The 27,338-nt window shown below is 40.5% G+C and overlaps 1 protein-coding gene across 4 annotated transcripts in view; it reads left to right on the forward strand.

Moving 5' to 3' along the window:
• DSE (dermatan sulfate epimerase) overlaps positions 1 to 27,338 on the forward strand; it is an 83,664-nt gene that overhangs the window by 9,728 nt on the left and 46,598 nt on the right. For 3 of the 4 annotated variants that reach the window (XM_040474432.1, XM_040474431.1, XM_040474430.1), the window contains exon 2: positions 19,443 to 19,911. In XM_040474432.1, coding sequence (XP_040330366.1) covers positions 19,496 to 19,911 — 416 coding nt within the window. In that variant the 5' untranslated portion in view covers positions 19,443 to 19,495. Of the gene's footprint in view, positions 1 to 19,442; positions 19,912 to 27,338 lie in introns of those variants that run through there. The other variant, XM_040474433.1, reaches the window with a different exon arrangement.

Below are 27,338 nucleotides of genomic sequence, written 5' to 3' on the forward strand. Positions count from 1 at the left end.
GCCTACACTTTTTTTTTTCTTGTTGGTGAAGCCACCGAAGTTTGGTTCAGTGATTGCAAGTTTTAGAAGAGATAAGTCTGTGTTACTTGGGAATGAATGCTTTGATATATAACTTCTTCCAGTGTACTTTTGAACCTGGAGAGTTAGATGAAAGAACATTATACTTTAGCGATAGAAATACTGAAAGGGTTTAGTCATTCAGCAAGTATTTGCCAGGTACTTCTGTGTTTGAAGGGACGTCTGTGTGGAGGCAAAGAGGGAAAACATACAAAATAAATATGACATGGGTTTCCAGCCTTGGGGAACTATAAAGTCTGGTTGGAGAAGGATAATCAAGTATGAAACTTTATGAGAACAACTAAGTGCTGAAAGGGCCGAATGCATGCAGTAGAATTGCAGGAAGGAGAGAGCTGTAGGATTACATGGGCAGAGAATACCCATCTAGGAGCGGAGAATGAATTGGGCCTCAGGGGACTTTATGCCAAAAAGGGGAAGGGAGAAAGCATCACAAACAGGGCAGCTGAACCAAAGCACCGGAAGAGGAGTCAGCAGAGAAAGGGAGAGGCTGAGAAAGGAGAAGGTTGGGGAGAACATGGGAGAAGCGTGGGAATTCACTTCTCCTATAACATTCTCTTTCCTTTCTTCATTCTGCATCTACTCTTTCATTGTTTTCCACAAGTACTTCTTGAAGGTCGTGTTGCATGTAGTCAGTGGTACATGACACTATAGGAAAAGACCAATTAGTACTAAATGCATACATTAGTAAACACATATAAAGCTACAGACATTTTTATTGACACCTTTTTAGGTCCAATTCAGGTACCCCCTTCTCAGTACATCCTTCTTTCTCCACCCTAGCCAGATGTGTTAACTTCTCTAAATCTCAGTTGTAGTTTGTCATTCTCTTGCATACATCCTCCTTTTTATTTTAGTGGTGTGTGTAAAAATTTTATTTCTTTTGCCATCTTCTAAGATGGTGTAAGCATCTTCTTGGCTGGCATTATTTCTGATTTCTCAAAGAATATTGAACAATGCAGGTATGAGGCCACAGGGGAGACCACTTATGGATGGAGTTGCCAGGGAAGGCTTCATCAAGAACCTTGTGTTCTTTGAAAAAGAAAAGAGGGGGCGCCTGGGTGGCGCAGTCGGTTAAGCGTCCGACTTCAGCCAGGTCACGATCTCGCGGTCCGTGAGTTCGAGCCCCGCGTCGGGCTCTGGGCTGATGGCTCAGAGCCTGGAGCCTGTTTCCGATTCTGTGTCTCCCTCTCTCTCTGCCCCTCCCCCGTTCATGCTCTGTCTCTCTCTGTCCCAAAAATAAATAAACGTTGAAAAAAAAATTTAATAAAAAAAAAGAAAAAGAAAAGAGATCGGGTGTGGAGCAGCACAGAGGGGGAGCCCCATGAAAGAGAGTGATAGTGGGAATAAAGAACAAAATGTGAGTTGTACTCAAGGAAGAGCAGGTAAGTGTGAAGAGAGAATTTGTATAGGGAAGAAATGAGTGATAAAATGAAGGTAGGTAAGTGTTAGGTTATGGAAGCTCTTGCATGAGAAATTTGTTTTGTTGTTGGAATAGAGGCTCTTGAGTAGGAAAGTGGTATAATGGTGATTCTTTAATTTATAAGGAATTTTGTAGTTTACAAAGATACTTGTTTTGTAGGTAGTATGGTCAGACTGTGGGTTTCTCTCTCAGCTCCTTCGCTTTCTATGTGACCTTGGGTAACGTACTCAACCACCTATGCCTCAGTTTCCTCATCTGTAAAAAGAGGATGATATTAGTATCTACATTATGGGCTGTGGTGAGATTAAATGAGTTAATCCATGTGAAATACTTAACATGGTTCCTGGCATTTGGTAAGCACTATATATATTTATTGTTTATAGCAGCCTCTGGTTCAGATATAAGAAATACGACCTCTACTTTAGAAACGAGAGAATTGTGGAGCTAGGACTGTATGTTAGTTTGGTAGAGCTGCTGTAACAAAGTGCTTCTGAGTGGCTTTCACAACAGAAATTTATCGTCTCACAATTCTAGAGGCTAGAAGTCCAGAATCAAGGTGTTGATCAGTTTGGTTCCTGCGAAGGCCATGGAAGAGACTCTCTATTCCACAGCTTTCTGCTAGCTTCTGGTGGTTCCTGTCAATCTTTGTTGTTCCTAGACTTGGCAATACTTCACTCCTATCTCTACCTTCATCGTCATGTGGCATTCTCCCTGTGTGTCTCTGTCTCCAAATTTCCTGTTTTTTTAAAAATACCCATCATATTGGGGCGCCTGGGTGGCGCAGTCGGTTAAGCATCCGACTTCAGCCAGGTCACGATCTCGCGGTCCGTGAGTTCGAGCCCCGCATCGGGCTCTGGGCTGATGGCTCAGAGCCTGGAGCCTGTTTCCGATTCTGTGTCTCCCTCTCTCTCTGCCCCTCCCCCGTTCATGCTCTGTCTCTCTCTGTCCCAAAAATAAATAAACGTTGAAAAAAAAAATTAAAAAAAAAAAAATACCCGTCATATTGCATTAGGAGCCCATTCGACTCCAGTATGACCTTATCTTAATTGTATCTGCAACAACCCTGTTTCCAAATAAGGTCACATTCTGAGGTACTGGGGATTAGGACTTTCACTTAGTGAACTTTTAGAAGACATGGTTCAACTCATAACAGATTCCAAGTCAGATCTTTTGAGTCTACCATACGGTGACCATGGTATGCCAAAAGGATTGTGGGAAAGGGGAGGAATCTGTAGGTCTATATGAGAAACAACAGGCTTTCATTGGCTCTTCTGTCTCCTCTTTGCCTTAGACCTGCACCATTCCCTGGATAGTCACAGTGATGGACATGCCACAAAGAGCCTTGGGATATCAATATGTCCCTGTCTTCTGAAAGGATCTTTTGCATTTCTTTCTTCTTCTCAGCATGGCAGTCTCTGTGACTTCTTTCCATTTGGGGATTAGAGATAAGTTTAGGGACATTATACTTGCACTGGATAATTTCAGTCTTCCCTATAAATTTGAAAGATATATCACTGTCCCAAAGTATAGGTGATAAAGGAAGAAGTGAATACTTTTGGAAAGAGGCAAAAATCCACAGTATCAACAGCAAGGATTTTACTAAAGAGTCGATTGGAGATGAGTGAGTGGGTAGATATGCAGAGGTAAGATAGAAGTTGATGCCTCAGGTTTATAGTTGGAATTGAGGTAGAATGAACACCTGGTCCCCCTCCCCTGCCTCATTTAACTCAGGAATTGCCTGACAAGTGGTCATCTAACCTCCACATTCATTTAGGACTAGACCTGAGAAGAAAGTTTACAAAATGAGATTAGTACAAAAAGGAGTTTTCTCCAGCATCCAGCTCAATGAAGAGAATGCCATCAGGTTTGACCAAAAGAAACAGCTAGGTGGGACCTGGCTGTGAGCAGAGATTGGGTGAAATGGGTAGGGCAGATATGAGAGGCATATGTGTAGATTAGGAGATGTGGAGAATGGGGCCAGATTCCCAGATGCTAAAGATAGTATGAAATGTAGACAGTCAAGTCAACTGGATATTCACCAAGATATCCAGTTAAGCATGCATGACCTTGGACATACAGACACAAACGTTAAATATCTGGCCATATTATAGGCTCCGACTTGGGGTATTTCTGGCAGGACACTTTTTTTTTTTTTGGCCTGTGGATCTGTGGCCAGTGCTTATTCTTTTCTGCCCAGTTATCAGAGTCTCCAGCAGTTTAGTAAAGCTTTTCTTTTCCTTAAAGATTGTTTCCTAGCAGTAACACTTTATATATCTATAGAAACTCACCATAAAAAGATATTTAGCACAAAATAACAGGAGTGGTATAGGTGTACAAGAAATAATAATTCATTGGAAAGCATCTTTATTCTTTTAAATTCTCCATTTTAAAAGAAATGTCAGCAGTACAGGAAATTTTTTTTTTATTTGTAAATAGCAGCACTAATAAAGCCCTTAGACCAAACCATTAAATAATAATAATAATAATCTTTGGGAATATAGTTAAAAGGAGGGACATGAAGGGAATCACTCTAAATTTCAAAACAGAACAACCTCAGTGAAAGTCTTAGCACCAAGACAACTAGCCAGTGGAAGGAGAGGCCTGCCCGGTCTGGGCAGGAGTGGATGGGAAAAGTGGTGGAATGTCTAACCCCATGTAAAATGGGCTGAAAGTTTTGAGGTGGCGTTTAGAAAAAGGCTCTGAGAAAAACCCATGCAAACCATCCATGGACTGTTGGGAAACCAAATGAGATACTCTGGGTGAGGAGTGAGATCTGAGGTGGGCCAGGCACCTTAACAAGGACGTGGCAAGACTTAGGGGCACAGCAGTACCTCTCACTTATAGTGCGAGCTTTGTGCTCAAGGGAGGGTTGAGAAGGCAGCGGCTATGGTGCCAACTGTCAGTAAACCGTAATCATTGCCCTGCATAACCTTGAAAGGGTCAAGGTTGTAGTACATTTTACCTCCAAAGGGTTTGTCTTGGTACACAAAGAATTTTATCACTTCTCTATATGTAGTTATGTTTGTATAGTTATATGATTATATACATAATTATCCCTCAGTTTTTAAAGGTTTACATCTTGACACATTAGTTAATCTATTTAGTAAATGATCTTTGCATGTTTCTTAAGAGAGCTGGGCACTCTTCTAGGTGTTAGGGATATAGCAGGAAGCAAAGTGATCCCCTGGAGCGTAATTCTAGAGGATGGAGCTAGGCACACAAAAGAAATAAGTAAATTATATAGTAGATTAGAAGATTATTAGTGCTATAAAGAAAAAATAAAACCCGGAAGGGAGTTAGGGGATGGTGATGATTGACTTAAGTAAAATGAACACAGCCAACCTCACTGAGAAGGTGACATTGAACAAAAACTTAAAGGAGGTGAGAGAGCAAGCCATGTAGATGTCTGGGGGTAACGTTCTAAGCAGAAAGAACAAGCACACAGATGCTGAGGAGGGAGCGTGTCCCATGTGTACCAGAAAAGCAAGGATGCCACATGGCTAGAATGGGGAAAGAGAGAAAGAGCTATAGGTTGTGAAGGCAGAGAAGCAACGGGGCCAGGCCATGTTGTATCTTGAGAGCGATTGTAAGCACTTTGGTTCTTACTCTGAATGATGGGGAAGCCGTTGGAGGGTTTTAAATGGAGCAGTGACATAATCTGAATTGTGATCGAACAAGGATGGCTCCGGCTCCTGTGTTGAGAATGGCCATTGGGAGGTAAGGGTGAAGTCAGGCAGACTAGTTTGGAAGCTTTTGCAGTGATTCAGGCAAGACATGGTGTGCCTTAGGCATTATGGCAGTGGCGAAAGTGTCTGGATTCTAGGTATATTTTGAGGACGGAGTCAACAAAATTGGCTGATGGTTTAAACATAGAGACAGAGTAGGTAAGGGGAGGAGCGGGAGTTTGGGCCTGAATTGCTGGCAGGATTGGTTGCCAATAACTGAGATGGGCAAGTCCTGAGACGACAGTGCCTGCATCTTTGGGTTAATTACATGTATGTATCATTGTTTCACAGACCAAGTCTGTGGTATTCTGAGTTTTGATTATGATTCATGAGAAGATATTTGGAAAGTACTCAGGGATTTTGGTGCCAAAGAACTATGATCTGTGAGACAAAAATGAGAATCAAAAAAAGTACATATAAAAATGGTTAAGAATGTGAAAGGCAGTAAAAAGAAAAAATTAAATTTTGTCATTGGTGAGTATTTGAAGATTGGAAACATGGAAGAGTGCTTGAATATAAGTAAGGAATGAAAAAGAACTTTAAATATAGCGAGAAAAACATCACTCTGCAGTATATACTCAGTAGACATACTCATGAATGTATATACGTATCCAGTAAATGAAATTTTAATTTTGATTATGCTGGAATTATGGGTTTGATGCCAGCAAATTACTTTCCCATGAAATTCTTTTAAGCTTTTTGCCTAACTTCTGTGTATTTCGTTTTTTATTTTTTAAATATTTTTAAATATTTATTTTGGAGAGAGAGAGAGACAGACAGTGTGAACAGGGTAGGGGCTGAGAGAGTGGGAGACATAGAATCCAAAGCGGGCTCCAGGCTCTGAGCTATCAGCACAGAGCCTGATGCGGGGTTCGAACTCACGAACCGCAAGATCATGACCTGAACCGAAGTCCGATGTTCAACTGACTGAGCCACCCAGGCGCCCCTGTGTATTTCTTTTTTTAGATACTACCTAAAGCTTTCAGGCAGTCTGTAAATACAACACTGTATATTCTGCTGTGTCCTGTGCTTCAACGGCAACATCCTTGGACAGAGACAGAATCATTTTCCTGGGGAGAAAAAATCAGCAAAAGTTGAGTGAAAAAGAAGATTTGGTGAAGAGTATCACCACATTTTCTAATGGGGCAAAGTGTGTGGCAAGACTTTCATGATTCTAATGGGAATTTAGATGATTGGACTAAAAAGAAGGTTGGGTGGGGGCTTCCCATTGACCACCACTGGGCCCAGTGATCCACTAGAAAGTACTCACAAGAAGCTGTTTTAATCATGAATATGGTTTAACAAAGCCAAAGATACAGATTAAAATCAGCAAAGGGACATGGTACATGGGGCACAGTCCAGGAGACACCAGGCACAGGCTTCCAGGTGTCCTCTCTCAGTGGAGTTGTACTCTGGCAACAGTATGGGACAGCAGGTGCGAAGTGTTGCCAGCCAGGGAAGCTCACCCCAGCTTGGGGTCCAGTCATGTAGACGTGCAGCACCTGCTTGGCTGACTTCGGCTCTTCAGACTCTAGCCCCTCAAAGATAGGAGTTTGTCATAAGTCACATTGTTAGTACAAACCATCTGGTCATGCTGGGTACTAGATGGCCTGAGGCCTCAGGTATACAAAGGCTTTTTATCAGGCAAAATATTACAAAGGCTCAGAGCCCATCTCCTATGAGCCAGACAAGGGCCAATCCTGAAGACAGGCCTTTCTTAGAAATGTTGTAGGGTTTGAGCAGTAGGCCTATTGAGTTAACCCATTCCTGCATAGTGTGGTAGGGCTTTGAACATGGTATTAGTGTTTCTTAGAGTCATTATCATTAGAGGGTAAACCTCTAGGACCTGATCTTGGAGGAGAATGATATAAGGACATACCCAAAATATACAGTCTTAGCTAAATTCATAAATGAGTGAAACTAAGTAGATTGCACGTGAGAGGTTAAATGTGTTTTGTGGTACTTAGCCTGAGAATCTATAATTGACATCATGACTCATTCCACAGAAGTTTGCAGATACAGAAGTTTACTAGAAGAATGAACCTGCAAGTACATGTGGTATTGACTAAAATCAGGGAAGAGGTGGAAAGGAAGAACGTAGCCCTGAAGTTAATGTCGAGGCAGAGGAATTGGTTCATTCAACTCTGGAGAAGTTCCATGAACTGCTGTCTGCAAGCTGGAGCCGAGGAAGGCTGGTTGTGTAACCCCAGTCCAGGGACAGGAGAAGGCTGATGGCCCAGCTCAGGCAGGCGGGCAGACAAGAGAGCAGGAGAGCGAGTGTGCACATGAATGAGAATGAATTCTCCCTTCCTCTACCTTTTTGTTCGGTTCAGACCCTCAGTGGATTGACTGAGGCTCACCCACATCAAAGAGAACAGTCTCGTTTACTTGGTCTACTCAAATGCTAAGTTTTGTGGAAACCCCATCACGGATGATCCAGAAATGGCCAGTCAAGTTGACATATAAAATTAACCATCACAAATGGTAAGAAAGGAAGTCACATACCTAAAAATCAAAGGGGAGCGTTGGTCACAGAATTAAAGGTAGTTTTATCCACAAATTCAAGGAATTACATTATCAACTGAAAGTTAATGCATATTGCCATTTAGGGGAAGAAGAAAATGTATTTCAATCAAACATCAGATTTTTGAAGTTGTATTTAGGTTTAGAAGTGATTCTTTTCATCTTTTAAATTTCATCAAGACTGGGGTTTCTAGGTTTAGGATGTTTTTCTGACTGTAAACACATGCGTCATTATGGTATATCTCTAAGCTTTATCTCTATATATAAATATTGGTTGATGAAGAAATTGTGTTAGATTTGAAGATTTCTTTTCTTCTCAGATGTGTTCAGTTACTTGGAATATGTCGCCTAAAAATTATAAATGTGCAGTTGAGCAGGAAGGAGAAACCTCTTGGCTTCACATACTTTATATTTGTCAAAATATTTTGATATTTTTAGGCTCCTGATGACTCTGCAAGATTCTGAACACACAATGCATTGTACCTATTTTAAAAATAACATTCTTCGTGTGTTAGTTCTGTGAGTGTTTCCTCCTGCTGTCATGGCCCCCTTGCTCTCAGTTGGACTGACCTTGGCAGTCTCATCGATAAGAAGATGATGGCTGCTAGCACTTACAGAACACCTCCTAAATCCTAGACACCCTTTTAATGTTTTAAGTAAATCAGCTACTTAAAGATCACAGAAACCCTATGAGGAAGGTATTATCCAGTTTACAGAAGAGAAAACAGGGGCATAGCTAGGGCTGTGGTGGTGCTGGGATTCATTCAGACCTTGGAAGTCTGGTTCCAACTTGTGCCCACAGCCACCAATCATGTTCTTTCCTTTCTTTTTTTTTTTTTTTTTTTTTTGAGAGAGAGAGAGAGAAGGTGCAAGTGAGTGAAAGCCAGATTGAGAGAGAGAGAGAGAGAGAATATACCAGGAGGGCAGAAAGAGAGAGGGAGGAGGAAAGAGAGAGTAGTGGGGCTCACCTGAAACGGGGCTCAAGCTCACCCTAAGCAGGGCTCGAGCACACCCGATGTGGGACTTGAACTCACGAACTGTGAAATCATGATCTGAGCCAGTCAAATGCTTAATGACTGAGCCACCCAGGTGCTCAGCCACTAACCATGTTCTGAGGTGAATGGTGATGGACAAGTATTTTGGGGGAACTCTTACCAGAAAGTGGTAAATGCTTTATAGGTGTTATTTAATCCCCCAACTGTTATATGACACAAATACTATTTTCATCTTCATTTGAAATAAGGGACTAGGTTTTTAGATAGTTATAGTTGACTTGTCCAGGGTCACAGAGCAGTAAACCAAGGCCACTCTGATACCCCTCTTAGCCACCTCACCAGTCTGTCTTCATCAATCTATGGCAAGAAGAAAAATTGTATTTTAGTTTTCATGAGTATTTATGGTTTAGTTTAATTGTTATTTGAAGCTGTATGCAGTTGCATTCAGCCATGGGCTTCGGTATCTTTATCTTCCTTTCTATGCTTTATATTTTTAGCTAGTAATGCCAGAAAAGAGTGTTTTCATGGTTAAAGCTATTGCTGGGAAGGCCATAGGTGGTTTTGCATACCCTTCCAGGAAAGCTTTGGTTACTTACTGTTGAGAAAAATTTTGGAAAAAAAAATATTTTTAATTTTCTTTTTGGACCAGGTATAGTCAATAATCAGTTAAATAAATTATGTTGGACTAAGGGAGAATTCTATTCATCTTTATTGTCAGAGTAATATAAGCTCTGCAGTTAAAAAAACACAACTCAGAAACATCATTTTCTTAGATTTTTATCCTATAGTTATTAATTGAAGAGCATAGTTTTTCTTGTTTACATTTTTTTGGTTTGTTTTTTGTTTTTTTAGAAAGAGAGAGTATGTGAGCAGCGGGGAGAGGGGCAGAGGAGGGAGAGAGAATCTTTGTTTAATGTTTATTTATTTTTGAGAGAGAGAGAGAGAGCACAAGCAGGGGAGGGACAGTGAGAGAGGGGGACAGAGGATCTGAAGTGGGGTCTGCACTGACAACAGTGAGCCTGATGCTGGGCTTGAACTCACAGCTTAACCGACTGAGCCACGTAGGTGCCCTGAAAGAGAGAGAATGTTAAGCAGACTCCACACTTAGTGCAGAGCCTGGTGTGGGGATTGATCCCACAACGCGGGAATCGTGACCCCAACCCAAATCAAGAGTCAGTGACTCAACCAACTGAGCCACCTGGGCACCCGTCTTGTTTAGTTTTTACCCCATGCCTAGCATGGTTCTTTGATTTAATAGCTGCTCAATACATAACTGAGTTAATTAATTAATGTTTATAAGTAATTCTTAGCCCCTACATGGATATTCCAGTTGTGGAAAAAAGTGCATTGGAAAACTTCATGTTCATAAGTTACTACTTCTTAAAAGTTTTGGAATACCAAAAAGAAATACAGTTAATTATACTCAGCATTATATTATTCTGAAAATAGTATCAGAGTAAAAAGTCCTGAAAATACTATAGGATATGGTATTCCAATACCATCATTAAAATCAATCAAGGGGTGCCTGGGTAGCTCAGTTGGTTAAGTGTCCAACTTCGGCTCAGGTCATGATCTCATGGTTCATGAGTTCAAGCCCTGCGTCAGGCTCTGTGCTGACAGCTCAGAGCCTGGAGCCTGCTTCAGATTCTGTGTCTCCCTCTCTCTTTGCCCCTCTCCTGCTCGCACACTGTCTCTCTCTCTCTCTCTCTCTCTCTCAAAATTAAATGAACGTGAAAAAAAATTTTTTTTAAGAAAATCAAAATTGTAATGAAGAGGTACCAATTAGAAGATGTCCAGTTGTTAGACTGCTAGATAAACTACAACTGATTTATAGCTTAGAAAGTAGAACCGTTTCGGGACTCCTGGCTGGCTCAGTCAGAGGAGCATGCAACTCTTGGTCTCAGGTTCATGAGTTTGAGCCCCACAATGGATGCAGAGGTTACTTAAATAAGTACAACTTTTAAAAAAGTATAACCATTTCATTTCCTCTTTGTAAGCAAAATTAGCTACTTCAGTGTTCTCCCAAGTGATTTGTAGATCCTCCACCACACCTCTACCCTGCTTTCACTTTGCCTCCGTGAAAGTACAGATTTTACTTTCTTTCTATTTTCTGTAAGACAGCCGTGCTCTCAAAAGCTGGATCTGACTTATTCGCTTATTTATTTAGGTAATACCTTCATTTATTTGTTTTTTAAAGTAAGCTCTATGCCCATCATGGGGCTTGAACTCACAACTCTGAGATCGAGAGTCACGTACTCTACCAACTGAGCCAGCCAGGTGCCCCGAAAGCTGGATCTTAATGGTTCTTAGTTTCGTAGTAAGGTGCACCAGGCAGACAGAACTCTACTGCTAAATGATGCCTTCAGTTTGAGAACCACTAAATTACTTACTCAAGTAGCCTTCTGGTGAATGGGATCTGGAGCCTTCATTTTAAACGTAATTTCGGTTAACCATTCTCACAGAAGAAAGTTATAGTTATCATTGTTGGCCTAAGAAAGAAGTGAGGTCCAGATTATATTGTGAGGAAATGTGTTATCTTCACAAACACTTTCCTGGGGACAGTGTTGGACTGCACAGAGCTGCACTTAACTTACAAACCTAACTTCAAGTTCCTCCAGTGTTGAGCATGAAGGTTATGTGTGCCATGATTATACATGGTGTGGTTTTGCTGTGTGAGTTCAGGGTTGTAATTACTCCCTCAGTAGTGCGTGTAAATTCTTAGGGGTTCCATATGCTGTAATTTCATATCGTGGATTTTTGTTTAGAAATGACTTTTTGGGGAGATATATTTCATTTCATCCTAAATAAGGAAAACAATAAACCCTCAGTAAAAGGAACTTTCAATTTGATTAAGAGCCCTTGGTTTTTAAATTTTTCTTTTTTGGCTGAGTCTATAGGCTTTACACATCAGGGAGTATAATTTTAGGGAATGATTGTATAGTACCAAAACCATATGTTTTCTTAGGATTTGATGTATGTAAGAATAATGTTAGATTTATTTCACTACAGAAATTTATGAAGGACATATAAGGTTTTATTTTGATATTGAGGTAAAATTATTTTTCAAAAAATTATCCAAATTATACATTTAATAAAAATTGAAATAGACAAGTAAGGAGAACCTTAAAAATATGTACATTCCGTTAGTTAAAAAATCCGTGGAAACAGTGGAGTAGTGTGTGTGAGACCACAGCAAGTTGTTTCTCAAATACTTGGAAATAGGTTTCTCTGAGAGTTAAATCCCAAAATAGATCAGAGAAGGAAATGTGCGGCTCTGTTACAATACGTTAGTGCTCTCAGGGCATCAGAGTTGCCTAAAACCCAATTAGAGGCCTAAAAATGAGGGAATTTGGTTTTCAGTGGAAGAACACACGAGAAAGAATTGTTGACTTCTACAGTGTGTATACATTTTCCAAGGAAGAGTGTTCTGTTGTCTGGTCAGCAGGACTACTTTAGCCCTTCATGGATATGGGCACATCCAGTTCTACTGTGGGAGGTATTTGTCCTAATCACATAACTGACTGCTGGGCCCATCCATTGGCTTGGGCAAACTGGAGCCAGTGCTCTTGAGCTGAGCTTGATGGGCTTGGTGGCAGGAGCTGTGGGACAGGTATATTTTGCTCTTCTTTCCTAAATGATTCAATTAAAAAATGTTTGTTCTTAATGATATCCCAAGGGCATCTGTGATATATGCTGACAACACAGCCTCCTTTCAAGCAAATTATGCTCTTGACTGGTTGAGGTACCCCAATCCCAGGGCCTCTCCCCCAGCAATTATCTAATAATTTTACTCCTTGTGTACATTTCTGATGAGGTCAGAAAATATCTCCCAATCTGACTGATGGTTGTATTTCTTATGAATTAATGCACTGATATCCTGGGAGAGAAGGGTTTTAGTTTTATTATCATCAGATAGCACATCCCAGGATGATCAGCTGGAATACTGATGACATTGCCTGAGCCAACAGCAGACCCTTGAGGTTAGGGTCTTATCAACTCAAGCAGTGGCAACAGATGTCTCCCAAGTACTCACGCATCCCTTCAGTCATATAAATTTGTTACTAGGAAACACTCCCCAGCCAGAGATTTTCTTTTCTAGTCCCTGTTATATACTGGCCCTTTTGAAAGAATACAGTAAGAAGCAGTCACCTTTTATACACCCAAGAATTACAGACCTTGGGAGGCAGTCAAACTCAGATAATCATTTATTTAATCATTATTCTTTTCTTTGAGGGCCAAACCCCTGCTCAGTACTTAAAAATCTCAAGGGTTATATTCATTCTTTTCCAGTGAGTATTGACTGAGCTAATGAAATATGTGTTAGAGTCAGGAGCATTGAGTTTGAGTTTCAGCTAAGTTTCTAACAAGCGCTCGACCTTGCTCAGTCAGTTAATATCTGTGATTCTCCTTCTTTTGCTCCTTTTTCTTTCAAAAAAACTTTTATGGATGGATTAATATAACCTTGCATGCCCCAAACTTCTTCCCTTTTATTAAAAATATTTATAGAGCTCTGGGGTGCCTGGTGGCTCAGTCGGTTAAGCATCTGACTTCGGCTCAGGTCATGATCTCAGTTCCCGGGTTCGAGACCTGTGTCAGGCTCTGTGCTGACAGCTCAGAGCCTGGAGCCTGTTTCAGATTATGTCTCCTTGTCTCTCTCCCCACCCTCAAAAATAAATAAACATTAGAAAAATTATTTATAGAGCCCTTCCTTCATGTCAGGTTCTATGTGAAGTGCATCACATAATATTTAATCACTCTGTGAAGTTGGGATCATTGATGGATGAGAGAATGGAGACTTTGAGAGCAGGAGTCAGTTGATCAAAACTAGCAGACAGCAGAGCAGGGGTTTATACTCATGTCTGCCCAGCTCCATGCCCGGTGTTAATCATAATGTAAGAGTGTTTTTAATCCATCTTAATTTGGGACATGTTTTACTTTCTGCAGGGTAATCTCAGTCTTCAATCCTTATACTTTCTACATTTTCTGAAGCCAAGGAAATTGAAAGACCTTTTGTATCATCATGTGTTTCATTTATAAACTGTCCCAGACCATTTGGAAACCTTCATTTTTGAAACTCGATGTTACTAGTCTAGTTTCTAGTTCTTTTTCTTCTCAGCATATTCTTTCTGTGCTTTCTTTGTGTAAGGATGGCAAAAATGGAACTTTTAATGTCACTGAATATTGTTAAAAATTTCATTAAAGAAAAGAATGTTGGCTTAGCATTTAAGAGATTGGGTTCTAGTTTTGCCTGTAAGATACTGTTAGAGTATCAGTAGACACTAACTCTAAATACTGTTTGTAATATTAAGTTATTATAAATTAAAGATCAAATGTGTGAAAAGCATTTTACACAAAATTTCTCTGTGTGTCAGTAACCATAACAGCTGCAGTGGATTGTTGGAACCAGGATTAAAGCAAAATAATTTTAGGCTTATTGTTGCTTTGTGAGGACCTACTTAAAACAGTTAGAATTCAGGCATCTTCTTAGACACCTGTTGTGTTATTTGGCTTGGCCTAAGCATAATGTCAAACTTTGGACTGCTACTGATATAAACAGGGTGGAGATGATTAAATTGCTGTCTCAATTATCTGGTAGTGACAGGTTAATTCTTTTTTTTTTTTTTTAATTTTTTTTTTAACATTTATTTATTTTTGAGACAGGGAGAGATAGCATGAACAGGGGAGGGTCAGAGAGAGACGGAGACACAGAATCTGAAGCAGGCTCCAGGCTCTGAGCGGTCAGCACAAAGCCCGACGCGGGGCTCGAACTCACGGACCGTGAGATCATGACCTGAGCTGAAGTCGGCCGCTCAACCGACTGAGCCACCCAGGCGCCCGACAGGTTAATTCTTAAATGACTACAGTCTATTACAGTCATTGATTAGATCAAAATTTAGGAATGTTTTGCTTTCCGAGCTGTGTTGAGTGAGACAAAAGAATGGGAAGAAAAGCTGGATAAGGAAAGTTAGTGTGTTATAGGAGAAGAGAAAGACTTTTAGGGGAAATGAGGCTCAGTAGAGTCATTCAGAACTATCCTGAGAATTGAACTGTGGGTAAACCGAAATATTAGCGGCACCTGCTGAGGGTTGCTCGTGATTTTGCCATATTGAAAATGCTATGCTCTGAGCTGGGCCAAATGCAGCCTGAAGATTGAAGGGAGTTGACAGTGCTCTGCTGTGTCTGCAACACACTGAACTGGGGGGAGAATGGCTTGAGAGATCATCCACAGACCTCTGAAAGTATAGACTTGTTCAGCGTGTGTCTGTGTGTGAATGAGTGTGTGTGTGTGTGCGCGCGCGCGCGTGTGTGTGCATGTGTGTGTGTGTGTGTGTGTGCTCTGAGCTGTCAGCCCACAGCCCAACACGGGGCTCGAATTCAGGAACTGTGAGATCATGACCTGAGCCAAAGTCGGACGCATAACATACTGAGCCCCCTAGATGCCTCCGAGTTGGCCATTCTGGTAAACTCAGTGGCCATTGTTTTACTCAGCATTTCAACATCTTCCAGTAGTCATTCAGCTATCACCTTCAACAATTTTTGCCTTATCTATTTACTTTTTTTTAATATAAACTTTTAAACTTAAATTTGTTGTAAATAGGAATTTTATATCTGCTGTTAAAACTTCAGGTTAGATGTACTAGTTATAGTTTTTCCTAACATACATTGAAATAAGTTGGCATAAAACCTGTCCATCTGTGGTCTACCTAAAATTATCTTGAGAAATGCTCCTTTCATGTTATTCCAACTCTTCACAGAGTGGTACACAGAATGCTGAAGGTAGAAGTTTAAATATGTATATATTAAAATAATTTTTTAATACGTATTTATTTTTTAGAGAGAGAGAGAGACAGAGAACACAAGTCGGGGAGGGGCAGAGAGAGTGAGGAGACACAGAATCTGAAGCAGGCTCCAGGCTCCAAGCTGTCAATGCAGAGCCTGATGAGGGGCTCGAACCCACGAATTGTGAGATCATGACGTGAGCTAAGGTCAGAGCTTAACCACCTGAGCCACCCAAGTGCCCCCCCGAAGGTAGAAGTTTAAAGAGGAAACCCAAAGACTAGAAATAGGGGCTTTTCAATGGAATTTTCTAGACAGACTTAAGATGGTAGACGTCTCCTTTTAGGTTATCAGCCTCAGTAGTTTGGGTTAGGCTTTAATTAGGTTTAATTTCTTTCTTTTTTATCTTTCTTTCAAAATTATATTTAGGCTGCAGGAGTTTCTAGGCCTTGTAAATAGTTTGTTTCCTCTATAAGTTTCCTAGCAGAATTTTTTTCTGAAAAATTCTAAACTTGCTTTGGCTTCAAATAAGGGGGAATAAGGTTTCTCCTTTCTCATTTTTAGTGATGATATCTACTCTGCCAGTCCTAAGCCCAAGGGTTAATTCAGTTCAGCCAGCATCAGGAGCTGCCTTTTCCTCGTCAAGCACAGTGTTAAGCCCTGTGATACAAAGAGGAAGCTATGGTCCCACCCTCTGTGAGGCACAGCATATAAACCGCCAGAATAGTTCCATGTGATACAAGGATGTGCCAAATAGAGAAGAAATAAACTCTTTGGATAGGTCAACAAAGGCCTTAATCACCGGGAGAGCTGCGAAGGCTGGGGTGGTTGAGTGCAATGTAATAAGAAGGCAACATAGTCTGTGACACGATGAACGCTGTGGTCCTTTCTTTTCAGGCAGTCTTTGTGATTGTTCTGTGGAATTTCTGTCGGTTCTGCATTGGTCCACATGGTATTCCAACAAGAATTAATGTCTTAAATGTGTGGTAGGTAGCTCACAGCCTTTCTGCCCTCATACCCGCATGTGAATTTGAAGCAATAACTAGGGAACTTTCAATAACAGTTGGCATGTTGAGATGGCATCATTCCCAAAACAACATCTTAATGAGGTTCTGTGCTTCAGGAGCAACTCTTCTTGTTTAATTTTTTTTTTTTTCAAAGTTTATTTATTTTTGCGACAGAGAGAGACAGAGCATGAACGGGGGAGGGGCAGAGAGAGAGGGAGACACAGAATCGGAAACAGGCTCCAGGCTCCGAGCCATCAGCCCAGAGCCTGACGCGGGGCTCGAACTCACAGACCGCGAGATCGTGACCTGGCTGAAGTCGGACACTTAACCGACTGCGCCACCCAGGCGCCCCAACTCTTCTTGTTTAAATACACTTAGCCATGACCTACGTAACTGGACGCAATGTGGCAGAAGTGCCTGGGATCACAGCGTGAATCCTACATTGTAAGGGATCCTCTGGAGCGCCCCACTACCTCAGTAACTCTGGACCTGAGTAGGAGGATAGTATGGATAACAGGAGGAGGAAGAGAATAAAACCAATCTGCCTGTAGCTACGTTTAGGGAATGTTGGTATAGGATCTAAGACAAATTCTAGTCTCCCAGTGGGTTCTTAGCCATCCCTCCAAAATCCAGCACCTCACAAACACCTAGAACGTGAGCTACACATTCAAAAATGAGTAGTTGAGAGAAGATCTTCAATTAAGCATCAAAGGAAAAACTCCTAATCCATCCTCACACTGGGCGCCTAAAACCTCCAGAGTGTTAATTGCATTGGTAACTGCATCCAGCCTTAGACTTTGGGGGATTTAACATATGCAAGCTCTTTTTTTTAATTGTTTGCATGGATATTCAATGAAAAAGAGCAAAAAATAAGCCTCGGAGTGGAGGTGGGGGCAGTGGGGACTAAGCATGACTTCAGACCCAGCCATGTCTCTGTGTTGCCAGAGACCACACCCCTCCTCAGACATAACCACGGAGGACTATTTCTTTTGGCCAGGCCTCTGACCTTGAAGGGTCTAGCCAGCCGCCGTGAAGCTTTGGGTGCTAGACATAATATGAGTAGATTCCAAGAGTTATTTCTATTTCATGTATTTTATTTAGCATGGCTATACCAATTTTTTTTTAATTCATCACAAGTTCTACTCTTGAAATACATCTAAAATGCTTTGCAAAATTGCTGCCATTGAATTTCATACATATAGTCTAAAACACATTCAGAAATATAAAGAATATTAGAATTAATGGCAGTGTCCATAAATGATGCCATATTGCCTTTTTCTTGAAGATACAGCAAGCTGAGAATGTGGATTGATCTCCAATGTGTGTTAAATCTTTAGTTTTCTTTCTTGTGAATTTGATGAGGCAGTTTTTCCTTGGAAAAGTAGTTTGTGTTCAGCTGGGGAGGTTGATTTTTCTCCATCAGTTTCTCTCTTTAATAATTGAAAACTACTGTTCATTATTTACATAAAACTGTCTTTTTCTGGTCTGCTTTCTGTAACCTTTCCCCTCTGAAGAATTTTAAGAATTCCCTGACTTTCCTCTGGGGGATTTTATGCCTGCTTTATCCCAGATGTAGGACATAGACTAGGCTGAGGTTTTCTTTTTTCTTTTCTCTCTTTTTTTTAAATGTTCTTGTATTTGAAAGACATTCTTTTAACCTGTGCCGCTGAAAAAAAGGGTTTTTAAGAAAGTTAAGTGGTTAAGAAAATAGCTTGGTTTCAATGTCTGACTTACTGGATGACATACCAAAATCCCATGTGCAAAATGAAAAAATGGGCAGCAGTGTCAAATAATAAGGGGAAAATGCACACATGTTCTTTCAGCCTTTTGATTCTGGGGTTTTATTTTCTGAGTGAAGGCCTGTCAGTTTCTAGTCTCAGCAGCTCCTTGTCTGGTCTTTCACTGCATACTTGGCTGATGTCAGCCCAGGGATTGCAAGGGCTTGGCTGACGGTTTACCCTGCTTTGTCTTCTCCGTCCCCACCTTCTGCTGACACAAAGAGAATATAGCCTTACTCGTAATATTTTGTCTGCTCACATTCTTACAGATGTATTGATCCTAATCCCTGCTTTAGAATGCAGATTGTTAGGAAGCTGGGAGAGGCCAGAGTAAAGGAGCCTATATGAAGAAAGACAGGATTAGGATGCCTGGGTGGTTCAGTGGGTTAAGCATCCGGCTCTTGATCCGAGCTCAAGTCTTGATCTCAGGGTCGTGAATTCAAGCCCTGCATTGGGCTCCACACTGGGGGTGAGGTCTACTTAAAAAAAGAAAGAAGGAAAGACAGGATTTTTCTTCTTTCCTATAATGTCCATTCAGATTCCCAGACAACATTTCACCACCAGCTTTTGGTTACTGTGGTTTTCATATTAATGTCTAAAAAATACCATAAAATCTAAACTTTTTTTGTATGACAAAGTGTGAGAAAAATACCAAGGAGAGTTTTTCTTCCCTGCTTGAGCAAATATATTACATGGTTTCCCCAAGTTCTGTTTCCCTCAGTGAATATATATCTGATGTATCATGTTTAATTGATTAATAAAATTAGATTATTTTTATTTAAGTATGGTTGAGACACAGTGTTACATTAGTTTCAGGTGAACAACTTAGTGACTTGGCAGTTTTGGACATTATGCTGTGCTCACCACAAACGTAGCTACCATCTGTCACCATACAACGCTATCATAATATCATTGACCGTATTACCTATTATGTTGTACCTTTTATTTCCGTGACTAAATTATTAGGTTTTAGTAAGTCTCTTCCTAGCTCAGATTTTTGTTGCATTTTTTAAAAAAATCTAAATCCATAAGCTTTATTTTTTTAGATTTTTAGACCTCATAATACAAGCAAGGTTGTGTTTCCTATTGGTCATGTTCCCCTGGTTGACATAGCCTTTTCTTCCTTTTTCCTCATGTAGGATCTTTCGAAGATGGTTTGGCTGCCTTGGAGACTTGGAGATCTGATGCCACGATGAGGACTCACACACGGGGGGCTCCCAGTGTGTTTTTCATATATTTGTTTTGCTTTGTGTCAGCCTACGTCACCGACGAGAACCCAGAAGTCATGATTCCCTTCACCAATGCCCACTACGACAGCCACCCGATGCTGTTCTTCTCCAGGGACGAGGTGGCGGAGCTCCAGCTCAGGGCTGCGGGCTCCCATGAGCACATTGCCGCCCGGCTTACCGAGGCCGTGCACACCATGCTGTCCAGCCCCTTGGAGTACCTCCCTCCCTGGGACCCCAAGGACTACAGCGCCCGCTGGAATGAAATTTACGGCAACAACTTGGGCGCCTTGGCAATGTTCTGTGTGCTGTATCCTGAAAACATTGAAGCTCGAGACATGGCCAAAGACTACATGGAGAGGATGGCAGCTCAGCCTAGTTGGTAGATTTTTGTCTTTTTCTTCTTACTGTATTAACTCTGTAATTTAAAGAAATGAATTCATACTCAGATGAGATTTCAGAGGCCAGATTTTCACCTAGGTGTGTGTGAGTGGAGGGGAGGAGTTGCTTGTTATTTGTGGTGTCAGCGGCTTATGAATGGTCCACAGTTTCAAAAGACCCAGTAACGTCATGTTTAAAGTTAGCAGGAAAATATTTAGCTACAGCCTAGCCAAAGAAAACATAATTTGTTGAATTGAGTAAATACTATCATCTCGATTGTTGAGAATTCTTTCCCCCCTGTTTAACAAGCATATATCATGGTCATCTGGCTTTAGATTTTGCTTGAGCCCCAAGTGGTTAAGACTTTTGCCAACAAGAGATTTTAGCCAGTTAAGATCTCTTTACATTTTATGACAATTAGGAGCTAAAAATGAATGTGATAGGATTAACTGGCAATTTATAAACAAGATCTTATCCAATAACTACCAAACTATACTTACCCAAGAACTACCAACATTAGGAAAACCAGTGTTGTGTAATTATGTGAGGAATTCTAATTACATAATAATTTACTTCAGATTTCCAAGATTTGAAAACAAACTTACTACTTCCTTGTTGATTAGCTTAAATTTATTTTATTTGTTTATAGTGAATGTGTCTACCTGCTGTCAGAAAGATAGGCAATGAGTTGATTAGGGATCCTGTGGGTATTCTTACTTGAACTGTGTTTTTGTTTTTTTGTGTTTTTTTTGTTTTGTTTTCTTTTTTGCTGTTACCACATTTTTATTTTATTTATTTATTTTTAATATAATTTATTGTGAGGTTGGCTCATATACAGTGTATACAGTGTGCTCTTGGTTTTGGGGGTAGATTCCTGTGATTCATCACTTGCATACTTAAACTGTGTTTTAATGCATATTCATGGTATAATTGCACCAAAAAAATACAAATTATATGAAATATCCTTTTAAAATTACAGAGGCTGCTACTTTTTTATAGGGCTATAGACAGCTCATTTTTAAATGGTTAGAAAAAAATCAGTGAATACATATAATGCTGTGATGAGTTATATCCCACACATCACAGGGGTGAAAAATGGTCATTTGCAAGCTTCCTGAATTCAGTCAATATGGTAATGAAATTTAATTCTTCCTAAATTTCTGCCAGTATCATCAAGAATGCTGTTTGCTTATAGAGTTTGAAGGGTTTTCTGGAATTTCTTAATGAAAAACATTACGGAAGACCTGGTGTTAAATCCATATCAGAGCTGACTTTTTAAGATTCGTTGTTAGGTGTGTATAATCATTTTGAAGCTTATAATATTTTAGGTTGAAAACAACCTTTTTATTTGGTTTGTTTCAAAATTGAGCCATGTATACAGTAGTTTCTGATTTTGATTTTAATTAACTGATTTTACTCTATTCCTGACACCAAGAAAGAAAACAAAACAAAATATGTGTGAAATTATTTGATATTTGAACTACGAGATTATATTATCAAATGTTATAATTACTCATTTGACATTGTGCCATTGGTTAAAAATGGCACCCATTAAATACTTTATTTAGGAAAAAAAAACTGTTGCCTATAAAGCTGTTTTTCTTTTCTTTTTAAAAAAAGTTTATTTATTTATTTTGAGAGAGAGAGCGAGAGAGAGAGAGAGAGAGCACACAAGATGGGGAAGGGTAGAAAAAGAGGGAGAGAGAGAAAATCCCAAGCTGGCTCTGCACTGTTAGCACAGAGCCTGATGTGGGGCTTGAACCCACAAACCGTGAGATTGTGACCTGAGCTGAAGTCAAGAGCTGACACTTAACTGACTGAACCACCCAGGTGCCCTTTCTTGTTTGTTTGTTTAATGTTTATTTAAATTTGAGAGGGAGAGAGTATGCACAAGCAGTTGGAGAGAGAGAGAGAGAGAGAAGAGAGAGAATCTCAAGCAGGCTCCGCACTGTCAGCTCACACACTGACAAGGGCTTGATCCCGCAAACCGCGAGATCATGACCTGATTGAAAGCTTAACTGACTGAGCCACCCAGGCGCCCCCGTGTTTGAAATTTATTTGGAGATTTTACTCATTGTTCAAATGACTTTCTAAACTAGAACATCTGTTTAATTCACAAAGTTTTCCTTTTGGCCTTGTTCCATTAAAATGCTCAGTGATGCTCCCCTGGGCCTTTTCTTATGCCTATAAGAATCTGAAGGTAACGCCAACGAAGAAGGCTTAGGGGAACATAATGGTGGTGTGTCTTTTATCTGGTATTAAGAAGAAGTACATCTGAGGTGTACATGCACATAAGTTTCTTAATGTGGTTTATTTTTCAGTTGAGTATTTTGTAGGTAAAGAGCTAAAAGGTAACATCTCTATATTCACTTATTTAAGGCTTTGGGGCTATCGTAAAGGAAAAGTTAAAGGAAAATACTATCTAATTATACTGATATAATATATAATATTATATATAATACATAATTATATATTTGATATAATATATAATACTAATATAATTATACTGATATAACTGTTATATATCCATTTTATATAATGCATACCATAAAGTACAAAGGGAGTCTGAAAGATTGATCCCAAGGGTGGTAGTGATTGAAAAACAAGAGCGTGCAAACTTCTTTCTTCTTTTAGCATCATACTTGCGTGTGTCTCCCAGTACCCCAATGCGTGGGCTCCACAGAAAGATGAGTCCTGTCTGTGTGCTGTATGTGCCTTTGCAGAGATGCCACATTCTCTCTCACACTCTCCTTGGTTCTTCTGACTTCTTCATAGTAGTAAAAGTAGCAGAGTAATTTAAGCTTGTTCTTAACTTAGTTCTAAAAATCAAATTTAGGGGCCCCTGGGTGGCTCAGTCGGTTAAGTGTCTGATTCAGCTCAGGTCATGATCTCATAGTTTGTGGGTTTGAGCCCCGCATCAGACTCTGTGCTACAGCTCAGAGCCTGGAGCCTGCTTTGGATTCTGTGTCTCCCTCTCTCCCTGCCCCTGTCCTGTTCGTGCTCTGTCTCTGTCTCTCAAAAATAAATAAATGTTTAAAAAAATTTTTAAATAAAAGCAAATTTGAAAAGATGTCATTTTTAACCTCTATATAAAGTGGCAAATCATTTTCAGCTGTAGATCTCATCTTCCAAATGAGAGCTAGAATTTGGGCTGCAGTTGGCTCTGTATTAGATGAAAGCTTGATGAGACCTTGGGACGCCTGGTGGCTCAGTTGGTTAAGCATCCAACTCTTGATTTTGCTCAGGTCATGATCTCATGATTGTGGGATCGAGCCTTGCATCCGACTCTGCACTGAGCGTGGATCCTATTTGAGATTCTCTCCTTCTTTCACTGCCCCTCCCTACCTCAAAAAAAAAAAAAAAAAAGAACTTAATATGAAATCATTTGGAGAAAGCTTAATGACCTGATACCCTAAATCTAGAACTGGTAACAATAGAAATGCATTTTGATTCACTTAAAGTAAATTCATTTTTTATGTAATTCAATTTTTATATAGTGTCACCTAGTCACTAGAGCAAGTTCTGTGTATGTCAGTTGGCCTGTGGGGGTATTCTCATTTATAAATGGTTGCTATCTGCCTTCAGACCTTACATAGTTAAAAAGAACACAGCCAGGGGGTACCTGGGTGGCTCAGCTGGTTACTCATCTGACTCTGGATCTCAGCTGAGGTCATGACCTCACGGTTTGTGAGTCTGAGCCCCACATTTGAGCCCCATACTGGACCCTGCACTGACAGCATGGAGTCTGCTTGGGATTCTCTCTCTCTGCCCACTTGTGTTCTCTGTCTCTGTCTCCCAAAAATAAATGAATAAATAAACATTAAAAAAAAAAAAAGAACACAGCTAGACTTCAAATAAATATTTTCCTTCAGTTCCCCCCCACCCCCACCTCCCAGAAGCTTAAAATTTAAGGTAGGAAAAAAATAAAAGCAGTTCTTAGTAGGGATTTAAAGAAATATCCAGAAAGTCAATTTTTGGAGTTTTGGGAGTCAGCATATATTACTCTACTTTCCTAAAATTTTCATGTGTATATTTTCATTTACTTATTTCTACTATACCTTTCCTCCCACAAGGCTGAGGAAACAAAATACAAAACATAAGATTGAAATTAGAAGTAGCTGAGAAAGAAAGGGAAAGAAAAAGGTTGGGGATATTAAGCTGAATTAAGAATGAGACCGTTGTAAAATGTTGTCCCTCACAGACCATGGGTGGGCCAAAGTGGGCCCGGCGTTTTTCGACAGCAAAGACAGTAGGCTTCGTTAGTTCTGAAGTGTAGGGTGTCCATGATACCAAAAACGGATCACTTATTTTACAGAACTACTACCTTTGAGCCAAGCGCCAGACAGAAATGTCTCCTGGGGTTTTGGGGAAGAATCTTCCCAATGATCTCATGAACACCCTTACAGTGCACGTGTGATGAGTTGCTTGCATGGTGCTGTTTTTTACACCAGACCAGACTAATGTTAAAGGCAGGGTTGTGTCTTTGGCTCACGCATGTATCCTCCAGCTCGTAGCATGGCATGAAGTAGATTTCTGTCCAGTGAATGAATATACCGAATATACCATAGCATCCCTGGATAAAGCATCTCCAAAGTGAAGTTCATTGAAATACAGGGATGTATGGTTCAGCCTCAGACCACTTTTTTTTTCCCTAGTCTAGCTTAATCCTTCAGTAGAATTTTGTATATGTATCCGGCAGGCTCCCTGTACATTGTGTATCTCACTCAAGCTAGCGATCAGTAGATACCATTACACTCCTTAGGAAGTTCTTGCAGGGATCTATAGCTAAAAACAAACAAAGGAAGTAGAAAAAAAACTCACTCGTGATTATTGGAAAACACTACAGATCCTTAACCGCTTAAGAAACGCGCAGTTAAGTTGATCCTATTTTACTTAATAACATGAAGAGATGAATGCCTTTAGAAGAGATTTAAGATAAGATTGTAACAAAAAGGATTTGTGTTCAGCTCTAGTTGAGAGCATATAGCGATCCTGTGTGCATTTCCAGGCAACAGGCTTTTTTGTCTAAGCATTGTACACCCTGGGGAACGGGCCTTGCATAGTGGTCTTTGGAGGCAAAACAGTGCTGGCAAGAAACTGAGGTTTCCACAGGTTTAAAAACCTGCCATTTTATTCGCCATGCATCCTTTGGCAGGTGTTTTACCCTGTAGAAACCTCAGTTTCTTCATCTATAAAATGTGGATGAGCCTTCTTGTGCAAGATAGTTCTCGGGATTAAATGAGATAATGCATGTAAAGCTTTTAGCGTTATGTACCTGGCCTGTAGCTTTACTAAAAAGTCTATTATCTTTAGATATGAACATGCAGTTTGATTCTCAAGTTTCTTGATACACACTACTCCGTTTTACCTGCTCTGTCACTCCGGAGTTGTGTTTTTGAGAAGGATTCATTGTGAATCATGCTTTCTTCCTTTCTTTATAGTATTTTTGCTTATCGTCAGAAAATAAATCACAGAGGAAAGAAATTACTTCATTCTTGCATTGGAGCCAGTCAGCTACAGGAAATCAGAACTGGTGAGGGAAACAAAGAAAGTTGAACTTTGGGACAGAGAAGTAATTGTACTTTGATTTGCAACAGACTGAGTACTAAATCCTTGCCTATGAATCGCAACTTCTGGACAGTGATATCCGAGAGTGTATTTGCAAAATAAAATAAAATAATAAAATGAAGGAGAGGAAAAAAGAAAAAAAGAAAGGAAAGCCTCTGGCATATGGAAATGAACCAATCAGTCTTATTCCTGTACATTCCAAAATGAAGTGTGTGCCTGTCTTTCTCAGTGTGGCCTGCTGGCTCCGAGTGCAGTTCCCTACAGCTGTTTTGCAGACTTTTTACTTTTCTAAGTTGTTCAGTAAGGCTGGGAATCAAAGGAAGGGGGAGGGTGTAGCTGGGTCCCAACACGCGCAGCCACAGCACTGTGAGTAAAAAGATCAGGTTTTCCTCTCCTCTGACTTTACAGTGGTGACGACTGGGAGGCTTAGCCCAGAATGCACCTGGAAACCATTGGATTCCTGGGAAACAAATGTTGGGCTCTCAGAAAACCCAGCCCCCAGTTCTCCTGCCTTTTTGTCATTCCTGTTTCTCCTTCCTTTTACCCTTTCCCTTATCGATTTGCCGCTCTTTTTCTCTGTTCTTCTCATTCTGTGATCTAAAAGAAGTGATCCCCTTTTACCCTACTTCAGATCCTTGAAAATAGAAGGCTAAAACTGATGACTATGAGGCTTTTGATGATAGTCAGATGTTTTATAAAAGAGAGCCTACACTTATTTATTTTTTTAAGTAAACTCTACCCCCAATGTGGGGCTTGAACTCATGGCCCTGAGACCAAGCGTTGCATGCTTTCCTGACTGAGCCAGCCAGGCTCCCCGATGATCAAGTTCTTAAAAATGTATAGAAACACATGTTAGGAACCTGGCCACTGGGAATTCTCTTCTTGAAGGCTATTTAATAAGCGGGTTGTTGCCACTATAATAATAAACGAAGACATTGGGTAAGGATTGAGGTCAGGTGACCCATGGTGGGAGGAAGCATGTGAAGAGTGGCTAATTGAGAGGTGACGTCGGGTGTGCGGGTTAGCCGAGCATCTCCTTTGGGGTATGATTGTTCGATACACAACAAGCAAAGCGTTCTCCACCTATTATTTCAACTGCTGGTGAGGATAAAGTGGTTTTAACAACACTTCTTTCTAACAACAAATTTAGACGTTCTACAGCAGCTATGATCATACACAAGTGAGCAGAAATCCCAAGTTAATTTTTCTGGTTTTCTTGTTGTTTGACTCTCAGAGTCCGTATTGGTGATGAGTGACTCTCTCTCCTACCCCTCCTGCCCTTTTAGTGTCATTTTGCCTTTTTAAGTGTAACATGGGCTTTTAGAGTTCCCAGAGGGAGCCATGCTTAAGGCCAGAGGAATTCTTGTTCATCTTTTGATAGAGCTCTAAGTCAGTGCTCCTCACCCCATATATACAAACAGGGGCAACACAAGTGGTCCATGTGGTCTTTACAATCTGGACGCTTAAATTTTTCTAATATGAAAAACTTGCCAAGCGTCATGTTTGAATTTTGTGCATTTCTTGCCCCTTATCTGGAGGGAAAACGTTAATTGACAAGTGCTGCTTGTGTGTCTGTATTCTGTTGCAATGATGCTTCATAGTCATTTTTTTTAAAGGTTGGCTTTCTCTGTCAGGTAAAATAGCAATCAATTTAATACTACTTAAGATGTAGGGTCTTCAGGCACCTGGGTGGCTCAGTCGGTTGAGCATCCAGCTTCCGCTCAGGTCACGATCTTGCAGTTCATGAGTTCGAGCCCCACGTCAGGCTCTCTACTGTCAGCTTGTCAGCACAGAGCCCGCTTTGGATCCTCTGTCTCCCTCTTTCTGCCCCTCCCCACCCCATGCTCTCTCAACAATAAA

Source organism: Herpailurus yagouaroundi, unplaced genomic scaffold (assembly GCF_014898765.1).
Source record: "Herpailurus yagouaroundi ecotype Mexico unplaced genomic scaffold, PumYag 139, whole genome shotgun sequence".
Classification (NCBI taxonomy): Eukaryota; Metazoa; Chordata; class Mammalia; order Carnivora; family Felidae; genus Herpailurus; species Herpailurus yagouaroundi.